The 23785-nt window shown below is 41.2% G+C and overlaps 1 protein-coding gene across 1 annotated transcript; it reads right to left on the bottom strand.

The window, feature by feature from the left end:
- On the bottom strand, positions 1–23472 carry DHRS7 (dehydrogenase/reductase 7). Its single transcript, XM_069596747.1, has 7 exons — positions 22882–23472; positions 12205–12357; positions 10222–10328; positions 9513–9752; positions 6524–6646; positions 4603–4818; positions 1–232 (listed from the first exon to the last, which is right to left on the bottom strand). The coding sequence occupies exons 1-7, from the start codon at positions 23012–23014 to the stop codon at positions 185–187; spliced, it is 1020 nt and encodes a 339-aa protein (XP_069452848.1). The 5' UTR covers positions 23015–23472; the 3' UTR covers positions 1–184.
- Between the last annotated feature and the right edge of the window lie 313 nt (positions 23473–23785).

Raw genomic sequence — 23785 nt, forward strand, 5'->3', positions numbered from 1 at the left:
TGTAATATGTATTAACATATTTATTGCAAGACTCCTGTCATTCTTGTTATTTATTACATATTGAAAGGAAAGTTGTCTCTATTAAGAAATAAAATGACAAATTATTCTTCAATGTATAAGAAGATCACTGTTTTCTGTGTTTTCCATTTCTCTTTCCAGTGGCTTGAAAAATGCAAGTACTCCTTCAGTCATGTTTTTTTTTCACGCTTCTAAAATAAGAGGAGTCTGCATCCTATAACAGAATAACAGAAACATGAATCAGTTCCTTCTACCCCAGTTTTTGACAATTAATTCCTTCTGTTCTGAGAAGCTATATCATTATGATTCACTGTTGAGAATCCTTATAAGTCCTTGGAAAAATACTTTAATAGGAATCAAAATCATAGCCAAAATTCTCAAGCTACACAAAATATCTCTAAGGGGCTTAGCAACATTATTTCCCTGTCATTTGTTAACATCTGAGTATGCTATTTCATAAATGCTGAAATTTCTACTATTACTCTTCTGATCAGCATGTCACACCTACACTGGCTTGCTTTAATAAATACAAAGAGTCTTTAGAATTAAAATACTTGAAAGATAACTCCAAAATCATTTGTGAACTTTTAGTATATTGCTTAAAGAGTAAAACAAGGCAATTCAATAATTTCTAAGAGGTGACATTTCATCTGGGAAGATACCCATTTACCACTCTCAAGAATTTATACTAAATAAGACAAAAACAAATTATAATACAAATTCAATGATGTTATTGTTTTTGATGCCTAAAATTAATAACAATTCATCAAAACAAAGTTCCAGACATACTGTTACTAGCCTAGAGAACAGAAACAAATTTGTGCCTAGACAACCTCATGGACGGTATGAAAAGGCAAAAAGATAGAACACCAGAAAATGGGCCCCCTAAGGTCACAGGGTGTCCAGTATGCTACTGGGGAAGAGCAAAGGGCAATTACTAATAGCTCCATAAAGAATTAAGTGGCTGGGCCAAAGCGGAAAAAACATTCAGTTGTAGATATATGTGTCTGGTGGTGAAAGTAAAGTCTAATGCTGTAAAGGACAATATTGTATAGGAACCTGGAATGTTAGATCCACGAATCAAGGTAAATTGAATGTGGTCAAGCAGGAGAAAAGCACAAGAAAATGACAAAATGATCTTGGTTCATTTGGCGATGCCAAAGAATGTTCAAACTACTGTACAACTGTGCTCATTTCATGTGCCAGCAAGGGTATGCTCAAAATCCTTCAAGCTAGGCTTCAGCAGTATGCAAATCAAGAACTTCCAGATGTACAAGCTGGGTTTCAAAGAGGCAGAGGAACCAGAGATCAAGTTGCCAACATTTGTTGGATCATTGAGAAAGCAAGGGAATTCCAGAAAAAACATCTATTTATGCTTCACTGACTACCCTAAAGCCTTTGTGTGGATCACAGCAAACTGCAGAAAATTCTTTAAGAGACCACCTTACCTGTCTCTTGAGAAACCTGGATGTGGGTCAAGAAGAAACAGTTAGAACTGGATGTTGAACAACTGGTTCCAAATTGGGAAACGACATGACTGTATATTGTCACCCTGCTTATTTAACATCTAAGCAGAGTACATCATGCAAAATGCTGGGCTGGATGAATCACCAGCCGAAATCAAGATTGCTGGGAGAAATATCAACAACTTCTGATATACAGATGATACCATTCTAATGGCAGAAAGTAAAAAGGAACTAAAGAGCCTCTTGGTAAAAGTGAAAGAGAAGAGTGAAGAAACTGGCTTAAAACTCAGCATTCAAAGAACTAAGATTATGGGATCTGGTCCCATCACTTCATGGCAAATAGAAGGGGAAAAGTGGAAGCACTGACAGATATTTTGGGCTCCAAAATCACTGTGGACGGTGACTGCAGTCATGCAATTAAAAGATGTGGTCCTTGGAAGGAAAGCTATGACGAACCTAGACAATGTATTAAAAAGCAGAGACATCACTTTGCCAACAGAGGTCCATATAGTCATAGTTTTTCCAGTAGTCATATACGGATTTGAGAGGTGGATCATGAAGAAGGTTGAGCACCAAAGAACTGAAACTTTCAAATTGTGGTGCCGGAGAAGACTTTTGAGAGTCATGTGGACTGCAAGGAGATCAATCCAATCAATCCTAAAGGAAACCAACCCTTAATATTAATTGGGAGGACTGATGTTAAGGCTGCAGTTCCAATACTTTGGCCACCTGATGAGAAGAGCTGACTCTGGAAAAGACCCTGATGCTGGGAAATATTGAAAGCAAAAGGAAAAGGGGGCAACAGAGGATGAGATGGTTAGATAGCACCACCGACTCAATGAACATGGATATGAGCAAACTCCAGGAGATAGGAAGGACAGAAGAGCCTGGGGTGCTATAATCTATGAGATCGTAGAGTCAGACACAACTTAGTGACTGAATAACAACAACATTTAGTTTGGGAATAATAGTGGCATTCTCTTAACTGAGATTCTTACAAACAAATTTCAATAAGGAGATGAATATACACAATGCAAAATAAAGTAGGGAGGAAAGAGCAATGAGGAGAGAAGTAAAAAAAAAAAATGAACAACTTTTTAAAGTTTCCAGGGTTTTGTGTAAAGAATAAGATATATCTCAGAATGATTTGGGGAGTTGAAAGGATGCCCAGTTTATCATAAAGTGATAAAGCAATGAGACCATGTAACAAGCAATAATTCAAATATGTTGGTAGGAAGAGAGAAGTCATGATTTTTAGCAAATGTTAGATGTAAGGCAATGACTATATTTACACTACTGTTGTTTAGTTGCTAACTCATGTCTGACATTTTTGCTACTCCATGGTGTATAGCCCGTCAGGATCCCCTGTCCATGGGATTTCCCAGGCAAGAATACTGGAGTGGGTTGCCATTTCCTTCTCCAGGGGATCTTCCTGACCCAGGTATCAAACCTACATCTCCCGCCTTGGCAGGTGGATTCTTTACTGAGGCACTAGGGAAGCCCAAGATTTACATTAGGTATTCTGTCGGTATTCTGTAAACAAAATAAAATAACCTTCTTATGAACAACTACTACAATGGGACTGAAACTCTAGCCCCTAATCCTTCTTTCCCCTCTGAAACAATGATTTCTATAATGCATTCTCCCTCTGCCATATTATTTAATTCTTTAATCTTTACTGTCTGTTTGCTAAATATCCTCCTGCCATCAAAACAAAAGCAGTAACAGCTAATACTTAATGAGTGTAACATACCATGGTATGTTTTAAGAGCTTTCCACATACTAATTCATTTAATCCCCATAACAATCCTATGACTAGGTGCTACTATCAACAGTAATCTTCCATTTTGTAGATGGTTCAGTTCAGTTCAGTTCACTCAGTCGTGTCCGACTCTTCACAACCCCATGGACTGCAGCACACCAGGTTTCCCTGTCCATCACCAATTCCCGGAGCTTGCTCAAACTCATGTCCATCAAGTCGGTGATGCCATCCAACCATCTCATCCTCTGTCCCCTTCTTCTGCCTTCAGTCTTTCCCAGCATCAGGGTCTTTTCCAATGAGTCAGTTCTTCACATCAGGTGGCCAAAGTATTGTAGATGGGGAGAAATAATTTGCCTGGGATCGTAGGATGAGTATGGAGTAGAGCTGGGATTTCAGCCTAGGTAGCCCAGCACCTTGCTCCATGCTTTTAACCAGAATGTTGAGTCACCTCTTTAGTAAGGTGGCCTTTCCCCTCAACTCTTACCTATCACTGGGCACAATGCCACTTTATCAGCTGTCCTCTAAATTTCAGACCCTGATGCAATATTTGATGAAGCTCTACCTTTAGAACCAACCCACAGTACCAAGTTCCAACATTATGAAATCACTTATAAATGTTTTGACCCAAAACAAACTGGTTAGTATAAAATGAATAGCCCTCTCTGTGATTTTTCAAGTTCCAAACATGTTAGTGCATATTGAAAGTTTTTATAACCTTTAAGTCTCTTTAAGTATTTCATTTGGGTTTGGGGGGTTTTGTTTCTTTTTTCACCAGTTCATTTAACATTCCTCACTTTTCTGGAAAAATGAGTGCTGAAAGAATAAGCTATCAGCAAGTTTTCCTAAACATGGACTTAGGCACATTTCAGATGTGCAAACTGACCTTCTGGAACAAAGTCAAAGGAACCAGTACTACAGGTGAAACTATATCTCTTACTAGTGTGGAAGTGCTTTGACAGAGGGCTGATGTGCACCTAGTCCTGGGGAGAAATAGGAGGGAGGCCAGGTATCAACCCAAGGAGGTGACACAAAATGTAGAGACTTGTAGGATGGGTTGGAGTTTGTGGGGAGACATGGTGGAGAAAAAGCATTTTGGCACATACACTGGCCAAATAGCAACACAGAAGAAAAAAGTGGCAATCTTTGATTTGATTTTTACCTTGTAGAAAACTTTCTCCAAGACCAGTAGTAATTTACCGACAGATATGCATTGAGGATGGAAAACTTTTTATATCTTTTGTATTTATTAATATATCATGAGATTGGCAGACAGTAAGAAAAGTTTTTAAGCATTGGAAAATTTCATGTTTTCCTACAAGATTGATATGAATTCAGAAATGTATAAATTGGACTTACCACACCACTCTTGAAGTTCTCAATCCTTCTCTTTGCTGCTTTGTTGGTTAACCACCAGGCCAAGGTTGGCATATATTGCCACAAATAGAACATTAGCAAAAAAGGCTGATCAGCGATCCAAACTTCCTTCAAATCATTGGCCATGGTGACTAACATCAGCCGCACACAACGACTGGTTGCCATCTTGTAGGACTGGTCTGCAGTGCTGCCTGTACTCTAAGAAAATTTTGAAAAATTCGTGAGTGATAAGTATTTATCTAGGGTATCTCACAGAACTTTTAGGAGACATCCAGTTGAGTGATTCCTTTACTGTGACCTCATGCCCCTCAGGAGTCCCCATAGGCACTAAGGGGTGCCTGTAAGCTATTTGTGGGCTTCCCAGGTGGCACAGGACCCGCCTGCCATTGAAAGAGATGCAAGAGATGCGGGTTTGATCCCTAGGTCCGGAAGATGCCCTGAAGGAGGAAATGGCAACCCACTTCAGTAATCTTGCCTGGAAAATTACATGAACAGAGGAGCCTAGGGAGCTGCAGTCCATGGGGTCGCAGAGTCAGACCTGACTAAGCATGCACACATAAGCTATATATTTCAGAAAACCTAATGGAATTCATATACTTAACCAGATAAGTGTGCAGGCTAACTAAAAGATAACAGTTATTCACTTTTGCTTAGTATTGTACCATCAGCCCTGGGATTTCTTTGGAGGGAATGATGTTGAAGCTGAAACTCCAGTACTTTGGCCACCTCATGCAAAGAGTTGACTCATTGGAAAAGACTCTGATGCTGGGAGGCACTGGGGACAGGAGGAGAAGGGGACGACAGAGGATAGATGGCTGGATGGCATCACCGACTCAATGGACGTGAGTCTGAGTGAACTCCAGGAGTTGGTGATAGACAGGGAGGCCTGGCGTGCTGTGGTTCATGGGGTCGCAAAGAGTCGGACATGACTGAGCGACTGAACTGAACTGAACTGAAAGTACTTAATGATAACTCTATGTCATTTTAATAATAAAAATTTTAAACAAGTTATTAATACATACATTTAGCAAATGAAGTTCTATAAAACATGGAGTCTATGAGGATGAAATAGAGAAAGAAGATAAAAGTGGTTTCTTGATATTGAAAAAATTTGGAACTGCTACTCTAGTTAATCTACTACTGTTTTACAAATAAATAAGCCCAGAAAGGCAGTAACTTTTATCTGTGCTCACACAGACCATTTAGTAGTAACCAGTTCTATATTCCAGGTCCCCTGATTCCTGTACATTGTGCTTATTCTATTTTACTATAGTGCCTCCATAGAAAATGTAAAATATAAATTATATATGTAAACATTTACATGGAAACATAGATTTATATCTCAGTAGAAATATTAGTGGAAAAGAAGGAAATTTTCATGGTCTTTAGAGAGTTTTTTGTATTATGGAGTGATACTGGATTCTTCATGAGACATTTATTATTCATTTGGTAGATTAATTACGTGTAATCTATGAGCTGAGGGAAGCACAGGCCTGGATGAGGCCAACCTAAAACTATTACATCTCAACAGGGGGTTTTTTGCTAAGTTCCTTTACCATAATCCCTTTTAAAATCCCAGTAAAATTTAATTTACTAAAATTCAGCCACACAGAACTTTCAACATTGCTATGATTTGTGAATTGATTAAAACTGGGTTTTTAAAATATTGATAGCTGACGTAATAGTGGATCACTTATAAGCAGTATCTTAGTAATTTCTTTAGCTATTACTAAAGCTGGATGCCAAAGCACTATCAGCTAACCTTAACAACTTTCCTAATGCTGAGTTAAGTTATGTAAATAATTCATAAGGGATTCTAACATGAAAATCCTGAGGCATAGTGATGTAAGGCCAGGGTATGACTACTAAAGCATTCAAATTATTCTCCAACTAGAAATTTTACCTTTGTGACTTCTTCAGTTAGGGCATTTTTCACAATATTTGATTGCACAGGTCCCGGGCAAATGTTAGAAATTGTTATACCTGGGTAGGTGGCAAGTTCAGTTCGGAGGGTATTAAAAAATCCCTAATAGACAAAAAATAAATAAATAAATACAGACAGACACATATCTCATGTTTAATAGTATGAAATTACTTTTCTTCAACTTTTTATGAAGGACAATAGCAGCACATTATCAAAATGTGTTCTGAAATGCCTGAGTAAAGGACAGGGAATGTAATTACACAAGATGAGGCATTTTTAAACGTAAGACCGCAAGCAATCTATAACAGGCATCATTAACTCTTTCCAGGTATGAGTGGTTCACCCTCCCAGTGGCAGTGGTTTAGCTTGTGCCATCAGTGATTTTGCACCGGATAAGTGAGAGACTACCCTCGAAGAGTCTGATACCCAGTCACCAGCTCCCCACTCCAAAAGGGGTGCATGTTCACTGAGCATCATTGAGGCTGGATTTCTTTTGATGATCCCTCAAAGTGGCCTATGGTAGGGCAACAGGGAGCAAGTTGGAATTAATACTTAAGGGAAACTATCATAGAGGAACAGTTCCGTTTTTCAATTACTATCTGAAGACTATTAGTTTCAACAAAAATTTTTATTTTTGGTGTAGTAAGAGAGTACATGGCTAGTTAAAAATGTAATATGATTGCTTACTCAATGACTTTTGTAAAAACAAGCTAGACCTTCTAGACTTAAAAGATACTGCCTATTTCTAAACCATATAGGAAGTAAACATCTACTTCTCCTCATCTCTTCTCCTAAATCAGGCAATATTCCAAGACTACACTGTGATAAACTGAGTTAACTTTGAAAAGCCTAAGCAGCCAACATAGGTACATTCATTTATGATCCAATAAGATTAAACAGTTACCAGCCTTTAATGCTGATGCCTAACAAACACAAGGCCTTTGAGGGTTTGTGCTGTCTGAGACTAATACAGTACCTGACTCAGATGGACAGGAAAAAAGGCTTTGTAAATGAATGAATGAACTTTAACCTTCTGCCCCTCTATAGCAGAAGAGGGGAGAGGACACCATGGAAGCCAATACTCCAGACACTAAAACCTCTCCTTGCTTGAAATCACATCTAGTATAGTGTGTGAACTTTTCAACAAGTAAGTTCACTCTCTAGCTTGCTGAGTATCAGGGAAGGAAATGTGCCCTTCAAAAAGAGACTCCTGGTTTCAGTGTTCAGCTACTGGTATAACTAGATCTCAACTTGACACATGGTATCAGACAATCAAATCCAGTACAAAACAGTCTTGGAAGGCAGGCCAGACAACTTCTACTGTGTTTGATTGAAAGTATCCTGCATATCTTATGGGATACTGGGTACCAAACAGATGGGGTGGCTACCTTCCCTCATGTGCCTGCCTGAGAGTTGCCCAACTTCCCTGCTGGAAGTAACTGACACCCTATTACCAAATATGAGGAAATCATCAGTGCAGTATTTCGTTTCATCACTCTCTGCAATTGTCTGCTCTTCACAGCAGAAAGAGGATCCTATGGAAGCAAAGCTTCAAATTTTCATGAAACTGATGACCTTTCAGCTATTGCATCTTATTATTCCAACAGTGAAACATTCTACATAAACTGACCTTCAATGGCATTAATTATAAATCATGTCTCTATTAATCATTTTCCCTCCTATTGGCCTTACAATTTAATTTGCTCCATGTTATAGAGAAGGCAATGGCACCCCCACTCCAGTACTCTTGCCTGGAAAATCCCATGGACGGAGGAGCCTGGTAGGCTGCAGTCCATGGGGTCGCGAAGAGTTGGACACGACTGAGCGACTTCACTTTCACTTTTCACTTTCATGCACTGGAGTAGGAAATGGCAACCCCCTCCAGTGTTCTTGCCTGGAGAATCCCAGGGACGGGGGGAGCCTGTTGGGCTGCTGTCTATGGGGTCGCACAGAGTCGGACACGACTGAAGCAACTTAGCAGCAGCATAGTGTATATAGTTACAGTTTCTTCTCATCCATTCTTAAGCCAACATTAAAAATTTATTCATTTCTAGTACTCATATCTCATAAGTTACACAGGCCAAATTAAACTTTCTCCGGAGAAGGCAATGGCAACCCACTCCAGTACTCTTGCCTGGAAAATCCCATGGATGGAGGAGCCTGGTAGGCTGCAGTCCATGGGGTCGCGAAGTCAGACACGACTGAGCGACTTCACTTTCACTTTTCACTTTCATGCATTGGAGAAGGCAATGGCAACCCACTCCAGTGTTCTTGCCTTGAGAGTCCCAGGGATGGGGGAGCCTGGTGGGCTGTCGTCTATGGGGTCGCACAGAGTCGGACACGACTGAAGCAACTTAGCAGCAGCAGCAGACTCTGCCTTAATTAGATTTTCTTCTAATGAAGTCAGAGTAAACAGAATCGAGGCTAGACCCAGCAGGGATTTGATGCTCAGGGCTAGTCACCCAGTGGAAATTTTCTATTTCTGATAGGCATGTACATTTAGAAATTCAGGTAAAATAAACACCAACAACAAAGGGGAAGGAAACAAAGTCATAGAAATGAGAAGGACGAGTAAATGTATGTAGAATCCTGAAATGTGTGTAGAAGAAACAGGGGTAGACCCCAAATTTGCCATGAAGATGTGGTAGAAATGAGGACAAGGTAAAGGACAAGTCATGTCAACTAGACTATACAGTTTTTAAGGGCAGGGATCATATCATCTTTATATTCCCAGGATATGTTGCAGTGTATGACACAGTATAGGTACTCATTGCATGTTTGCAGAATTAGGAAGAGGCATGTGAGGCTCAAGCCTTTTTAGCATCTTCTGGGTAAGTCTTCTACCCAAGATCTTCTTGGGTCTCTCTGTCTCCAAACATCACTACCTAGTTCCAATGACCTCTTGCAGTAAATGTTCCAAACACACGTTCAGGTCAGTTCTATCAGAGTTGAGTTTTGACAGCCTTACCCGGAGAGCATGTTTGCTGGCACAGTATCCAGTAGAAAGTGGTGCAGCTATAATTCCCACAATGCTATTCACAGTAACAATTTTTCCTTGCTTCCTCTCAATCATGTGAGGCAGAACACACTTTGTCAAGGACACCGTCCCTAAGTAGTTAAGCTCTATTAGCTCCTTGAAGACATCCAGGCTGGTGTCCACACACAAAGCACGCTGGGATACTCCACCATTGTTGACCAGAATGTCAATCTAAGTAAAGAAAATCAGAAAAGGGGTACTTTAGGGATGACGTTAGATGGATTGTTGGAATTCCTAGGGATGGTTGGCTATATTGTTAACTTGAATTAATGGAACAGGACAGTACATTTCCAGAGGTCAGCAATAGAAAAAGATAAAACAAAAATTCACCTATGGAATTAAATTCCCACCTTAAGTTACTTTTTATGGAAAATAATGTAACAGAAATAAAAGGCACAGTAAATCTTTAGCTTCTTTTGTCCTACATGGAGGAGTTAATTTATTAAGGTAGGAAAAGTTCCAATTATTAATACATAAAGCCACCGATTCAGAGATTAAGAGACCCAGCTGGGCCCTTGAGATGAAGTGAGATGCTTCATGAACCCATTTGCCTGGAGCCCTTTGAATGCTAGCACCACAGATGGGAATCTCTTTTGCAGCTACTTCAGAGCAAGATTCATGCACTCAAAACGCTACTTACTCTGCCAAACTCCTGGAGAACTGCTTTGGTAGCCGTCTCATGGGAGCTTCTGTTAGTCAGGTCAAGGGGCAAAATGAGGATATCTTTTTCTTTCAAATTACCATTCTCTAAATAAAGACACTTAAAATTAATATGGAAGTCCTGTGCTATTCACATTACATTTAACACCCACCCTACAACCACACTTAGCAATGAGCTCATTTCTGGGTGAAGCCCTGTGGATGAGGTTCTCTTTAAGGACCAAGAAGCGGATCTTATCGAACAAAAAACTGACTGGGTACCCAGGAAACAGAATTCCTTTCTTCTATTTAAATATATACAACCTAACATTAGACCAGGCTTCCCTGACAGCTCAGTTGGTAAAGAGATCGCCTGCAGTGCAGGAGACCCCAGTTCGACTCCTGGGTCAGGAAGATCTGCTAGAGAAGGGATAGGCTACCCACTTCAGTATTGGAACAGCTTCTAGAAGGAATCAAGATTATACTACAAACTAAAAAAGCAAACATTTTAGATCAATTCCTTTAGAGGTACAGAGGTATTTCTGTACATCTGTTATATAATAGGTTCACTGCTTGATTTTTAAACACAATTTTAAAAAATTTCTGCTGAAAATCAGTGAGAATTTGGGTCTTCCACTCACGTAACACAGAAAAGATTCCTTTCAGAGGCTAAGGATTCCAGGAGGTGAATAAGGAAAAGGACACAATCCTGAAATTCCCAACCAAGAAACACGTTGGGCTGTAACAGCCTCTCTATTTCTATTATCAAAACAACAGTTCAAACGAATTTCCTTGAATTCTAGCCCTGAAATACAACAAAGTTGTGTTTTGGTAAGAGAAACAAGTAAGTAGAGAAGAGGTGAAAAGGCTTTATGGGCACAGGAGTAAATTGTGAAATACTAACTTTTTTAAAACCAATAGAAAAGTCTGTACCCATGATATGACAGATAAAAGGAAAACAATCTTACTCAAGCTAAGAAACACTGTTATGGTTCATTTCTTCCTGTGCAAGTCTCAACAGCAGAGGAGCAACTGTCCAAAGAAGTGGCCCAGTGGAAAAACACAAGAGGCCTTTAAGAGCAATATCGTGAAAGAGGGCTTGTGGCTGATGCTAACTCCATATCTGGGTGATTAGTCCCATCAGCAAAGTGAAAGAAAGATTTTTAAAGAATGACAAGTAGATGACAGAAAAAAAACCAACAACAACGATCTTCTGGAAAATTCAAAATTATTTCAGTGTAGATATTAAATTTCCTATGAGAAATAATAACCGTATTACTTGAGACTGCTTTTACTGTGAACTACACCAAAACCCAAACAGATAAACAAAAACACTATTGTCCTGTATATATGAAAAATTTTATATCAACTTGCATTTCTCAAACTTAATTCTACTCTGGGATTTCCCTGGTGGTCCAGTGGTTAAGACTCCACACTTCCACTGCAGGGGCACTGGTTCAATCCCTGGTCAGGGAACTAAGATCCTACATGCTGCACAATGCGACCAGAAAAAAAATTTAATTACACTCCTGTTTTTTTGTCCTTTACAACAAAAATCTTATATTATTTCATATGACTTTAATGTCAGACATTTTAACACAATATCAAGTTAATTTCTATGGTAACATATATGTATGTCATTCATAAGAACCAAATTGTTCTTTGTCTAAGATAAAAATGTAAGACATTTATGTGGTCACTAAAAATCCAAACCAGCATTTGAGAGAACTGACGATCAATCCCTAATGCTAAGTATTAGTGTAAAAAAAAAAAAGGTAGAAAGATGGCAGAAAAAGAAGAAAAAGGTCAGGCCAGGTAACTAAGAAGTGACAAAAGGGAAAGGAGTTGGATCAAAGCATTCAGCATTTGGAACCAGAGTCTACTGCCCATGAAAATCCCCCTCTTCCCTCTAAAATTCCCAAATTTTGACTCTGGGCTCTAATTTAGTTCTAGGCAGCACTGCTGCTATTTTAGATTTACTCACCAAGGCACTTTCTTTTCACCCTTTCCAACTCATGCACTCTTCTGGCTGACAGTACAAGAGAAACTCCTAGTTTGGACAGCTGGCAAGCCAATTCCTCTCCAATCCCACTTGATGCTCCAGTCACCCACACCACCATATCGGTCAGCTCCCATTCTATTGAAAAGGGGGTGGGGATTGAGGGGAGAAAATAAGCTATGGGTTACAACCATAAAGCAAAGATTGACCAAAGGAAAAAAAATAGTTTTAAACAATATCATCGAATATGAAGATACAATATGTGGAACTTAAAAATTTAAGTATCCTATGTTTACAGCCCTGATTGTTGAGGTGATGATCTCACAAGTGTATACTTACCCCAAACTCATCCAGTTGTGTACATTAAATATGGACAATTTCTTATATGACAATCATACCTCAATAAAGTGGTTTAAAAATTTTTTTAATTAAATATCTTAAGGAAACACTTTCTACCTAGTGTTAGAAATCATATTAGTAACAGTTTATTACTAATTGTATTGTTTTGTGTATTCTAGACTCTTTGAGAGTTTTCCAGACTTTACTTCAAGGTAAGCCTTACAACTCCATGGTCTGACTCTAAGGCTCTATTTATCTGCATATTTGATCATGAAAAGTAAGGGTAAGTAGATAGAAAGTATCTGGATTCATTTTCTTACCTTCCTTATTCATAAGTGAGGGTTTCAGATAAGATGATCACTTCTGGTTCCATCCAGTTTTCTATTCTATTCTAATTTCTCACATTGGTGGTATTGATGATAAATCTGAGTATACCAAGTTCTACTCTATGGTATGGTAGAATCACCCTGAATTTTTAAAGTCATGTTTTCCCCACTTGTCAATCATAATCTGATGCCTAGCAACTAAAGGTCATTTTGTAGAAGAGCTTCCAAATGCCTGAGCCTTCATCTTAGAAGAATCTAGTAGTTCACCCAAGATGAAATACATATGAGAGCGAGATGAAATCTTATACTCTGCTTGCCAGATATCATCTTGTAAAAGATTGTAAAAATGTGAAATAAAGCACTGACAAGTGGTTTATTGTCCAACGAAAAACTTATTTGTACTTCAGCACATGATAGCCACTGTCCACCTGAATCCATCGAGTCAGGGCAGTGCAATGCTCCTGTGTACCTTATTAAAATGTGTTATTTGTCAAAAATAGGAAACAAGGTATTATTTAAGATACACATTGATGATTTTGGATCAGAAAAGTTAAAATCAGCAAGCCAGTTTACTATTTTAGTCAAACAATTCTAAAGTCTAAGTGTTGGTGAGTCAGTATGTGCTCTGTTGTACTTCAACTCCCAGGGTTCAAGAGCCAGCCGTGTCACACACAGCCATGAAATGCTCCTGTGTGGGAACTCAATGCTTTCATTTTCCAAAAGTGGAAAATTGAATTAATAATAAAACCTCCTTCATAGAATTGTTGAGAGAAATGAGTTAAAACATGTAAAGCACTCAGAACAGTGACTGACACACGTGTGGAAGTGTGAGCTAAGTTGTTTCAGTCATGTCCAACTCTTTGCCATCCATGGGCTGTAGCCCACCAGGCTTGTCTGTCTGTGGGATTTTCAAGATAAGAATACTTGAATGGGTTGCCATACCCTCCTCCAGGGGACTCAGTGCTTAATAAAATGTCAACTCTAGTTGTTGCAAAATTGTGTAACAAATGGATTTTGGCAGCAAAACATTGAATGTTCTAATTTCCCCAGCCAAAGGCAATGGGATTACTAACTTCAATGGCTTAACATTTTTCCATTGCTTCCCATGTGCTTTTTTTATTACCTTATTAAAATCTTCACAAGAACTTTATGAAACAGGAATTATCTCAGTTTTACAAGAAAGGAAACTGAGGTTTACAGAGATTAATTTACACCACTAGACTGTACATTTCCTTAAGGCTGGGGCCCTGTCTCCTTTATTCATTGCTATGTCCTCAGTGCCTAGCACAGAAACTCGCTTAGAGGAAGGACTCCACAAGTCACTGTTGAATAAACATCCAAGAATCCTGGCAGAGCTAGGATATTTGTCAAGGTATGTCTGACCTCTAGCCTAAGCTGCCACATTTTAATATGGTCAATATTGTAGACCCAACTCTCTTAGCAATTCAAGAAAATATCATCAGGAAAGCAATTTCATGTAAATATCTAAACAAAGGACAGAAACATCCCAAATACAGTGTCTGGGCTACAGCGTTTTCCTATCATCTATTGCACTATGTATTTTGTTTGTTTGTTGGCTTGCAAGATTTCAGTTCCCTGACCAGGAATTGAACCCAGGCCACAGCAGTCAAAGCTCTGAGTCCTAACCACTAGACCACCAGGGAACTCCTAAATCTGATGCACTTTTATGGAAAGGCTCAACTGAGCAACCTTGCAGATTTTTGGGGAACTTGTTGTTCAGTAGCTAAGTCATCTCTGACTCTTTGCAATCCCATGGACTGCAGCACACCAAGTGTCTCTGTCCTTCACTATCTCACTGAGTTTGCTCAAACTCATGTCCGTTGAGTCAGTGATGCCATCTAACCATCTCATCCTCTGTCACCCCCTTCTCCTCTTGCCTTCAATCTTTCCCAGCATCAGGGTCTTTTTCGATGAGTTGGCTTTTTTCATCAGGTGACCAAAATATTGGAGCTTCAACATCAGTCTTTCCAGTTAATATTCAGAATTGATTTCCTTCAGGATTGACTTGTTTGATCTCCTACTTACTGTTCCAAAGTTCTGTAGTATATAAGACTCCAAGGTAAATATAATTTGTTTGTATATTTACTAGCTAGCAGAGCAGTAAGAAAGATTTCATTTGTGCATGCATGCATGCATGCGTGCTCAGTCACTTCAGTCATGTCTAACTCTTTGTGACTCTATGGACCATAGCCCACCAGGCTCCTCTGTCTATGGGATTCTCCAGGCAAGAATACTACAGTAAGTTGCCATGCCCTCCTTCATGGAATCTTCCCGACCCAGGGATTGAGCCTAAGTCTACCACACTGCAGGCAGACTCTTTACCCACTGAACCATCTGGGAAGCCCTCTTCATTTGCATCAGTTCAGTTCAGTAGCTCAGTCCTGTCCGACTCTTTGCGACCCCATGAATTGCAGCACACCAGGCCTCCCTGTCCATCACCATCTCCCGGAGTTCACTCAAACTCACGTCCATTGAGTCGGTGATGCCATCCAGCCATCTATCCTCTGTCATCCCCTTCTCCTCCTGCCCCCAATCCCTCCCAGCATCAGAGTCTTTTCCAATGAGTCAACTCTTCGCATGAGGTGGCCAAAGTATTGGAGTTTCAGCTTTAGCATCAGTCCTTCCAAAGAACACCCATGACTGATCTCCTTTAAAATGGACTGGTTGGATCTCCTTGCAGTCCAAGGGACTCTCAAGAGTCTTCTCCAACACCACAGTTCAAACACATCAATTCTTTCACACTCAGCTTTCTTCACAGTCCAACTCTCACATCCATACATGACTACAGGAAAAACCATAGGCTTGACTAGACGGACCTTTGTTGGCAAAATAATGTCTCTGCTTTTGAATATGCTATCTAGGCTGGTCATAACTTTTCTTCCAAGGAGTAAGTGTCTTTTAATTTCATGGCTACAATCACCATTTGCAGTGATTTTCGAGCCCCCCAAAATAAAGTCTGACACTGTTTCTACTGTTTCCCCATCTATTTCCCATGAAGTGATGGGACCAGATGCCATGATCTTCGTTTTCTGAAAGTTGAGCTTTAAGCCAGCTTTTTCAGTTTCCTCTTTCACTTTCATCAGGAGGCTTTTTAGTTCCTCTTCATTTTCTGCCATAAGGGTGGTGTCATCTGCATACCTGAGGTTATTGATATTTCTCCTGGCAATCTTGATTCCAGCTGGTGCTTCTTCCAGCCCAGCGTTTCTCATGATGTACTTTGCATATAAGTTAAATAAGCATGGTGACTATATACAGCCTTCATATACTCCTTTTCCTATTTGGAACCAGTCTGTTGTTCCATGTCCAATTCTAACTATTATACCAATATGCAAATATTAATACAACAATGAAAACTATCAGGCTCACATTTACCTTAGTACATCTGCAGTTCTGATACCCTTCTTCCCACTGTGGAGAAGAAAACTTTTTAACTTAGCACCAATTATTTAACAATTCTACAGGGACTTCCCTGGCAGTCCAGTGGTTCAGACTTCACCTTCCAATGCAGAGGGTGTGGATTTGATCCCTGGTCAGGAAGCAATGTTCCCACATGCCTCAGGGCCAGAAAAAAAAAAACAAAAGCAAAAAAAAATAAAACAGAAGCAATATTGCAACAAAGTCAATAAAGACTTTTTAAAATAATAAAATAAATAAATAAAATGTCAAAAAAAAAAAAAAACAATTCGACAAAATCTGACATACACCATGGCCTCCCCTAAAGAGCCTCTGAATGCAGACTCTCAGAGTTGAAAGGAAACTTAGAGTTCAACCCCCAACTTAGGTTAAGAACTCTCCCCTCAAGCTGTTGACCATTTGATTCCCTCACAGGATGAGTAATCTAGTTACCTCTGAGGCACCAGCTCATTTGGGAGGGGTAAGTCTAATCATTCAAGATGGGTTTCCTGGGTGGTTCAGGGTAAAGAATCCACCTGTGATGCAGAAGACACAGGAGACCCAGGTTCTCTCCCTGGGTTGGGAAGATCCCCTGGAGGAGGGTATGACTGCCACTCCAGTATTCTTGCCTGGAAAATCCCAGGGACAGAGGAGCCTGGCGGGCTAAAGTCCATAGGGTCACAAAGAGTCAGGCATGACTGAGGTGACTGAGCACTGAGCACAATCATTCAAGGGCTTCAGGAATTTTCTTATACTGATACCTTTAACTTCTACAGACCAGCAGCAGCTGGCAGCAGTTCTGCCTTGTGGTGTCAGGAAGGATAAATCAGGCCTGTCTCGCACATGACAGTGTCTCATCTGTTCGAAGACAGCTGCTATGTCCTCCTTAAGTCCTTTCATCTCTTGCTTCTCTAAGGCTAAATAAACACCTCCAATTTCTGCTACTTTCCCTCAGATGACACGGCATCTGGTTTCCTCACCCTTCTTCTCACACCCTCTGTACAAGCTCCAACTGGTCAATGTTCTATTGAAAGGAGCTGGCCAGAGCAGGATACAGGATTCCCAGGGGTCTAAACAGCTCCAAGTAGGGTGACTTGACTAAACCACTTCCCTTGTCTTTCAGAAGGGACATGCCGTGAAGGCCCAGACAGTGGCTGGCTCAGCCACTGCTGTGTCCCCAGTGCCCAGCACAGAGGCCAACACAAGCAGGAATTCAGAAAACATCTTTTGTTGTTTGCAGTTTGTTCCATAAGACACGAAACAGCTCCAAAAGCTTGCCTAATCTTTTCTGGCACTGCACAGTTGACTCTCATTGAGGTCACTCTCAAATAGGAGCTGTTTTCCTCACATATGTTCTGCTGTTGAGACTTTTCCTACTCTGGACTGGTGCCATGGATTTTTCTGGATCTATGTGCAGTACCTAAAATTAGTCACTCTGAAATTTTACCATGTGAGATACATGCTTGGAGACATAGACGGGATCTCTAGACCGATACATAAAAGGGAGGAAATGGTGGTTGCCTCCAAAAAGGCACACTGGGCAGCTGGGAGACAAGGGTGAGAGTGAGCTTTACTTGTCACCATGTATCCTTTTGTATTTTTAAATACATATATTTTGTATTTGTATTTTTGCCTTATGTGAGTATATTGTCAACTTTTTAAAGTGACACTTCATGGCAAATAGATGGGGAAAAAGTGGAAACAGTTAACAGATTTTATTTTCTTGGGCTCCAAAATTACTGTGGACAGTGACTGCAGCCATGAAATTAAGATGTTCACTCCTTGGAAGAAAAGCTATGACCAACCTAGACAGCATATTAAAAAGTAGAGACATTACTTTGCCAACAGAGGTCCATAGAGGCAAAGCTATGGTTTTTCCAGTAGTCATGCTTGGGTGTGAGAGTTGGACCATAAAGAAGGCTGAGCGCTGAAGAATTAATGCTTTCAAACTGTGGTGTTGGAAAAGAATTTTGAGAGTCCCTTGGACTGCAAGGAGGTCAAACCAGTCAATCCAACAGGATATCAACCCTGAATATTCATTGGAAGGACTGATGCTGAAGCTGAAGTTCCAATACTTTGGCCACCTGACGCAAAGAGCTGATTCATTGAAAAAGACCCTGATGCTGGGAAAGATTGAGGGCAAGAGGAGAAGGGAGCAACAGAAGATGAGATGGTTGGATAGCATCACTTATTCAATGGACATGAATTTAAGCAAACTCAGGGAAATAGCAAAAGGCAGGGAAGCCTAGCATGCTGCAGTCCAGGGGGTTGTAGAGAGATGGACACGACTTCACAACTGAACAAGAACAATATAAAGATGAAAAAGAGGATAATTTTTTAAAAAACCTTTAATAGAGTCTGCCCATCTTTCCAATCTGAGCTGTTTTCAGAACTTGAATCTATCTTCATGTTCCTTTAACTCTATTTCATTATCGCCCTCACCTCCCTTCCAACTCTCTCACCCCCTAATCCTCCCCTCCCAGAGCCCCTAGAAGTCTTTTTAGTCATTTTTCCTAATAATGTCCCTATAACATTTTAATTTCACAAATATATGTTTATGTATCTTCATATATCTGCATGCCAAGTTGCTTCAGTCATGTCCAACTCTTTGTGACCCTATGGACCATAGCCTGCCAGGCTCCTTTGTCCATGGAATCCTCCAGGCAAGAATATTGGAGTGGGTTGCCATACCATCCTCCAAGGGATCTTGCCCATCCAGGGATAGAACTTGCATCTCTTTTATCTCTTGCATTGGCAGGCAGCTTCTTTACCACTAGTGCCACCTGGGAAGTCCTTACATGTATGTATCTATGGTTTAGACATAAAAGGAGTTCTATAAAGTTTATTCTTCAGTAAGTGCAGGTTTAAGCATGGTGAAATTGGAAAGTTAAAAGTTAAATTTAAATTTAAAAGCTATTAACATTTAACTTTACAACTATAAATTTACAAAAGTTATTTTGCTGAATAACATGTATTTACATAAATTGCAATGGATCATATTACATTTGTAAATCAGCAAATTATATAACTACACGATAATAATAGCAAAGTAATTAAATGTTTAAAAACCCTTCGAAACTGGTATTTTTCCAGCAAAAGTAAAACACTGAAGACACCAAATGAATTTCTTTAAAGTTATCTTTAATCACCTTAACTTCTGCTTGATATATGAAAATAACTTTTCATTTAACTAGCTGCTAGATATTGTCAACGTTTTTTCTCTTTAGCACTTGACATTATCATTTGAGTAACTTTTGTAGAACAGTAAAATATAAAGTATTTTTATGTAATCTCAAAGTCCAAGTTAACACTAAGCACAAATAGGATCAAACACTAAAGTCGACAAAGCAGCCAATAGGTACATGCATTCCATCTGCTGAGATGGGCCAATGACCAAGAGAAAGTCTGCCAATCACAGCCATCTATTTGCCATAGTTTTGTAACCCTGAGCTTGCACATGTTTTACATATTTTCCATGAACTCAATGTAAGTGCTACACCCTCCTCCAAGAAAAGAAACAAGAAAAATGAAATACTAAGGAATAATACTTTGTCAGTTAGGGTTGAGCTTAGGAGGGGCATAAAACCTTGTACCATCTAAGATTTTTCTCAGTCCCCAAGAACCAATTTTCACCCCCATGTAAGTGATAGAGCTCCCCTTCCCTCTCTGGCTCCATTTTTATAGTTATCACTTCCAGGGCTTCTCTGGTGGCTCAGACAGTAAAGAATCTGCCTGCAGTGAGGATCAGGAGTTTGACCCCTGGGTTGGGAAGATAACTCTGGAGAGGGGAAGGGCAACCCACTCCAGGATTCTTGCCTGGAGAATTCCATGGGCAGAGGAGCCTGACGGGCTACAGTCCATGAGTCCCCAAGAGTTGGAAGGAATGCAAAAAAGCAAACTGGCTGTCTGGGGAGGCCTTACAAATAGCTGTGAAAAGAAGAGAGGTGAAAAACCAAGGAGAAAAGGAAAGATATAAGCATCTGAATGCAGAGTTCCAAAGAATAGCAAGAAGAGATAAGAAAGCCTTCTTCAGCGATCAGTGCAAAGAAATAGAGGAAAACAACAGAATGGGAAAGACTAGAGATCTCTTCAAGAAAATTAGAGATAACAAGGGAAATTTTCATGCAAAGATGGGCTCAATAAAGGACAGAAATGGTATGGACCTAACAGAAGCAGAAGATATTAAGAAGAGGTGGCAAGAACACATGGAAGAACTGTACAAAAAAGATCTTCACGACCCAGATAATCACGATGGTGTGATCACTCATCTAGAGCCAGATATCCTGGAATGTGAAGTCAAGTGGGCCTTAGAAAGCATCACTACGAACAAAGCTAGTGGAGGTGATGGTATTCCAGTTGGAGCTGTTTCAAATCCTGAAAGATGATGCTGTGAAAGTGCTGCACTCAATATGCCAGCAAATTTGGAAAACTCAGCAATGGCCACAGGACTGGAAAAAGGTCAGTTTTCATTTCAATCCCAAAGAAAGGCAATGCCAAAGAATGCTCAGACTACCGCACAATTGTACTCATCTCACATGGCTAGTAAAGTAATGCTCAAAATTCTCCAAGCCAGGCTTCAGCAATACGTGAACCGTGAACTCCCTGATGTTCAAGCTGGTTTTAGAAAAGGCAAAGGAACCAAAGATCAACTTGCCAACATCCGCTGGATCATGGAAAAAGCAGAAAAACATCTATTTCTGCTTTATTGACTATGCCAAAGCCTTTGACTGTGTGGATCACAATAAACTGTGGAAAATTCTTCAAGAGACGGGAATACCAGACCACCTGACCTGCCTCTTGAGAAATCTGTATGCAGGCCAGGAAGCAACAGTTAGAACTGGACATGGAACAGCAGGCTGGTTTCAAATAGGAGAAGGAGTACATCAAGGCTGTATATTGTCACCCTGCTTATTTAACTTACATGCAGAGTACCTCATGAGAAACGCTGGACTGGAAGAAGCACAACTGGAATCAAGATTGCCAGGAGAAATATCAATAACCTCAGATATGCAGATGATACCTCCCTTATGGCAGAAAATGAAGAGGAGCTAAAAAGCCTCTTGATGAAAGTGAAAGAGGAGAGTGAAAAAGTTGCCTTAAAGCTCAACATCCAGAAAACGAAGATCATGGCATCTGGTCCCATCACTTCATGGGAAATAGATGGGGAAACAGTAGAAACAGTGTCAGACTTTACTTTGGGGGGCTGGAAAATCACTGCAGATAGTGACTGCAGCCATGAAATTAAAAGACGCTTACTCCTTGGAGAAAAGTTATGACCAACCTAGATAACATATTCAAAAGCAGAGACATTACTTTGCCGACTAAGGTCCGTCTAGTCAAGGCTATGGTTTTTCCAGTGGTCATGTATGGATGTGAGAGTTGGACTGTGAAGAAGGCTGAGCGCCGAAGAATTGATGCTTTTGAACTGTGGTGTTGGTGAAGACTCTTGAGAGTCCCTTGGACTGCAAGGAGATCCAACCAATCCATTCTGAAGGAGATCAACCCTGGGATTTCTTTGGAAGGAATGATGCTGAAGCTGAAAACTCCAGTACTTTGGCCACCTCATGCGAAGAGTTGACTGATTGGAAAAGACTTTGATGCTGGGAGGGATTGGGGGCAGGAGGAGAAGGGGACGACAGAGGATGAGATGGCTGGATGGCATCACGGACTCGATGGACGTGAGTCTGAGTGAACTCTGGGAGTTGGTGATGGACAGGGAGGCCTGGCGGGCTGCGATTCATGGGGTCGCAAAGAGTGGACACGACTGAGCGACCGAACTGAACAGAACTGAACTGAGCAACTAACACTTTCACTTAATCACTTCCAGGGAAACCTCCTCACATGATTTAGATATTTTCATGTGGGGAAACTAGGTCCAGGGAAATCCCACTTCCTGCCGGCCCTTGTAGACCCAAAGCCTAGCTCTGGACAGCCCACTGAACTTCTCTGCGCATTATGAAAATAAGATTAATAATGCCTACTTTATAAGAGTCATTGTAAAGGTGAACCGTCACAAATGAAAAGGGCCTGGTGCACTGCCTAGCACATAGAATGCGTTTAGTAAACGACCATCAAATATTAAGCTGGGCATAGATAAAAGACAAGTAGAATGTCTTTTAGTATGCCAATAACGGCCTTCCTTCAGGCAAATCACCCACTCCAGTTCTCTACTTTTATCCCAATGGGTAGGCAGCTTTGTGGGTGACTGTATTATCTCAAATTCCATTTCACTACTCTCGAGTAGAGTGAAAGATGGCAGATAAACAACTTCAGGAAGTAGCCTCAAAAGGACACTCCTTTACCAGCGCACTGTTTCTCCAAGTACTGTCCTCCCACGCGGCTTCAGAATCCCTACGAGCCAGGCGGAGAACTCAAGAGACCTGAAGGCCCCCCGCCCATTCCAAGGTTCTTTCACTTCAGCAAGTAAAAGGCAAGTCCGTTCCACCCCGAACCAGAGCCCTTGAGAAAGGCGCAGCCTCGCCGCCTGGAAGCTCCACGCCACCCGGAGGGACGCAGGAGCGGCGGAAATCCGATCGCACGGAACCCGGGCCCCCAGGGCAGAGAGGCGGCAGCAGGTCCTCACCTGGGCGTCGCCCCTGCCACTCGGCCCACAGCAGGGTGAGGTCCGCGTCGGCCCGTAGGAAGCGCAGCAGCTGCACCACGAACGCTAGCAGCGCGCACAGCGCCAGCAACCAGAGCAGCAGTTCCCAGCTCATCGCGCCCTGCTCCGCGAGAGGAAGATAGACTGACCCCCGCCTAGACTGCGCCTAGGCCGCCTGGCTGCAATCGCGCCTCCGCTCCGCCGCCCGCCCAGCGGCCCCGACCCGCCCAGAGAGCAGGCAGGAGGGAGGAGCCGCAAGGCGCGCCCCGAACCCCCCCGCGGGGAGCCCGCCCCCGTTCTGCCCGCGATGGGCGTGGGGCGCCCAGCCTGGAGATCGCTGCCCAAGTTTTGTCCGCCAGGGCGCCCAGTAAGGGGTTGCAGTGGGAACAAGCGGCGTGGGTCACTTAAGCATTTGGAGATATTCCTATTCGTAAGGTAGTCACAGCATTTGTAATCCCAAGACCGATTCTTTTACAGTTGTTTTGAGATGCAAATAGTTTTCGAAGCTCAAGAAGAGTACAAATATTCCAGCCTATGAATTCGGCCTCCTCCTTTCCCTTCTAATCTTTAACTACAGGGACCTAACAGACCACCCGTTTTTGTTTTTGTTTTTGTTTGTGTTTTTTCCCACCCCCCGCTATCGCCACTCCCTCACCAAATTAACCAAGTATGAGTAGGATTGGCCCTGTGTCCACCAACATTTGGAAAGCACCTTGCAAGTGATTCTAGTGTGATTGTTCAATGGGAAAGCGCAGCTTGGGCAACACTTGCCCTTGAGCCTAGTGCCAGGAGCATTTTCTGAGGACTTCAGCCAACTCCAGCTTGGTTGGAATCCAGGTAGCTCAGCCCTCAGTGACCCTAATTTTTTTCCTTATCTGTACCCAAG

Source organism: Ovis canadensis, chromosome 7 (assembly GCF_042477335.2).
Source record: "Ovis canadensis isolate MfBH-ARS-UI-01 breed Bighorn chromosome 7, ARS-UI_OviCan_v2, whole genome shotgun sequence".
Taxonomy (NCBI): domain Eukaryota; kingdom Metazoa; phylum Chordata; class Mammalia; order Artiodactyla; family Bovidae; genus Ovis; species Ovis canadensis.

Excerpts from the sequence above, each read along its gene's own strand:
- DHRS7 (XM_069596747.1), bottom strand. The coding sequence starts at position 23,014 with ATGAGCTGGGAACTGCTGCTCTGGTTGCTGGCGCTGTGCGCGCTGCTA. Across the intron at positions 10,329-12,204 it reads GGTGAAAAGAAAGTGCCTTG|AGAATGGTAATTTGAAAGAA; the intron begins GTGAGTAAATCT and ends GTCTTTATTTAG. Across the intron at positions 6,647-9,512 it reads CCAGCAAACATGCTCTCCGG|GGATTTTTTAATACCCTCCG; the intron begins GTAAGGCTGTCA and ends TTTGTCTATTAG.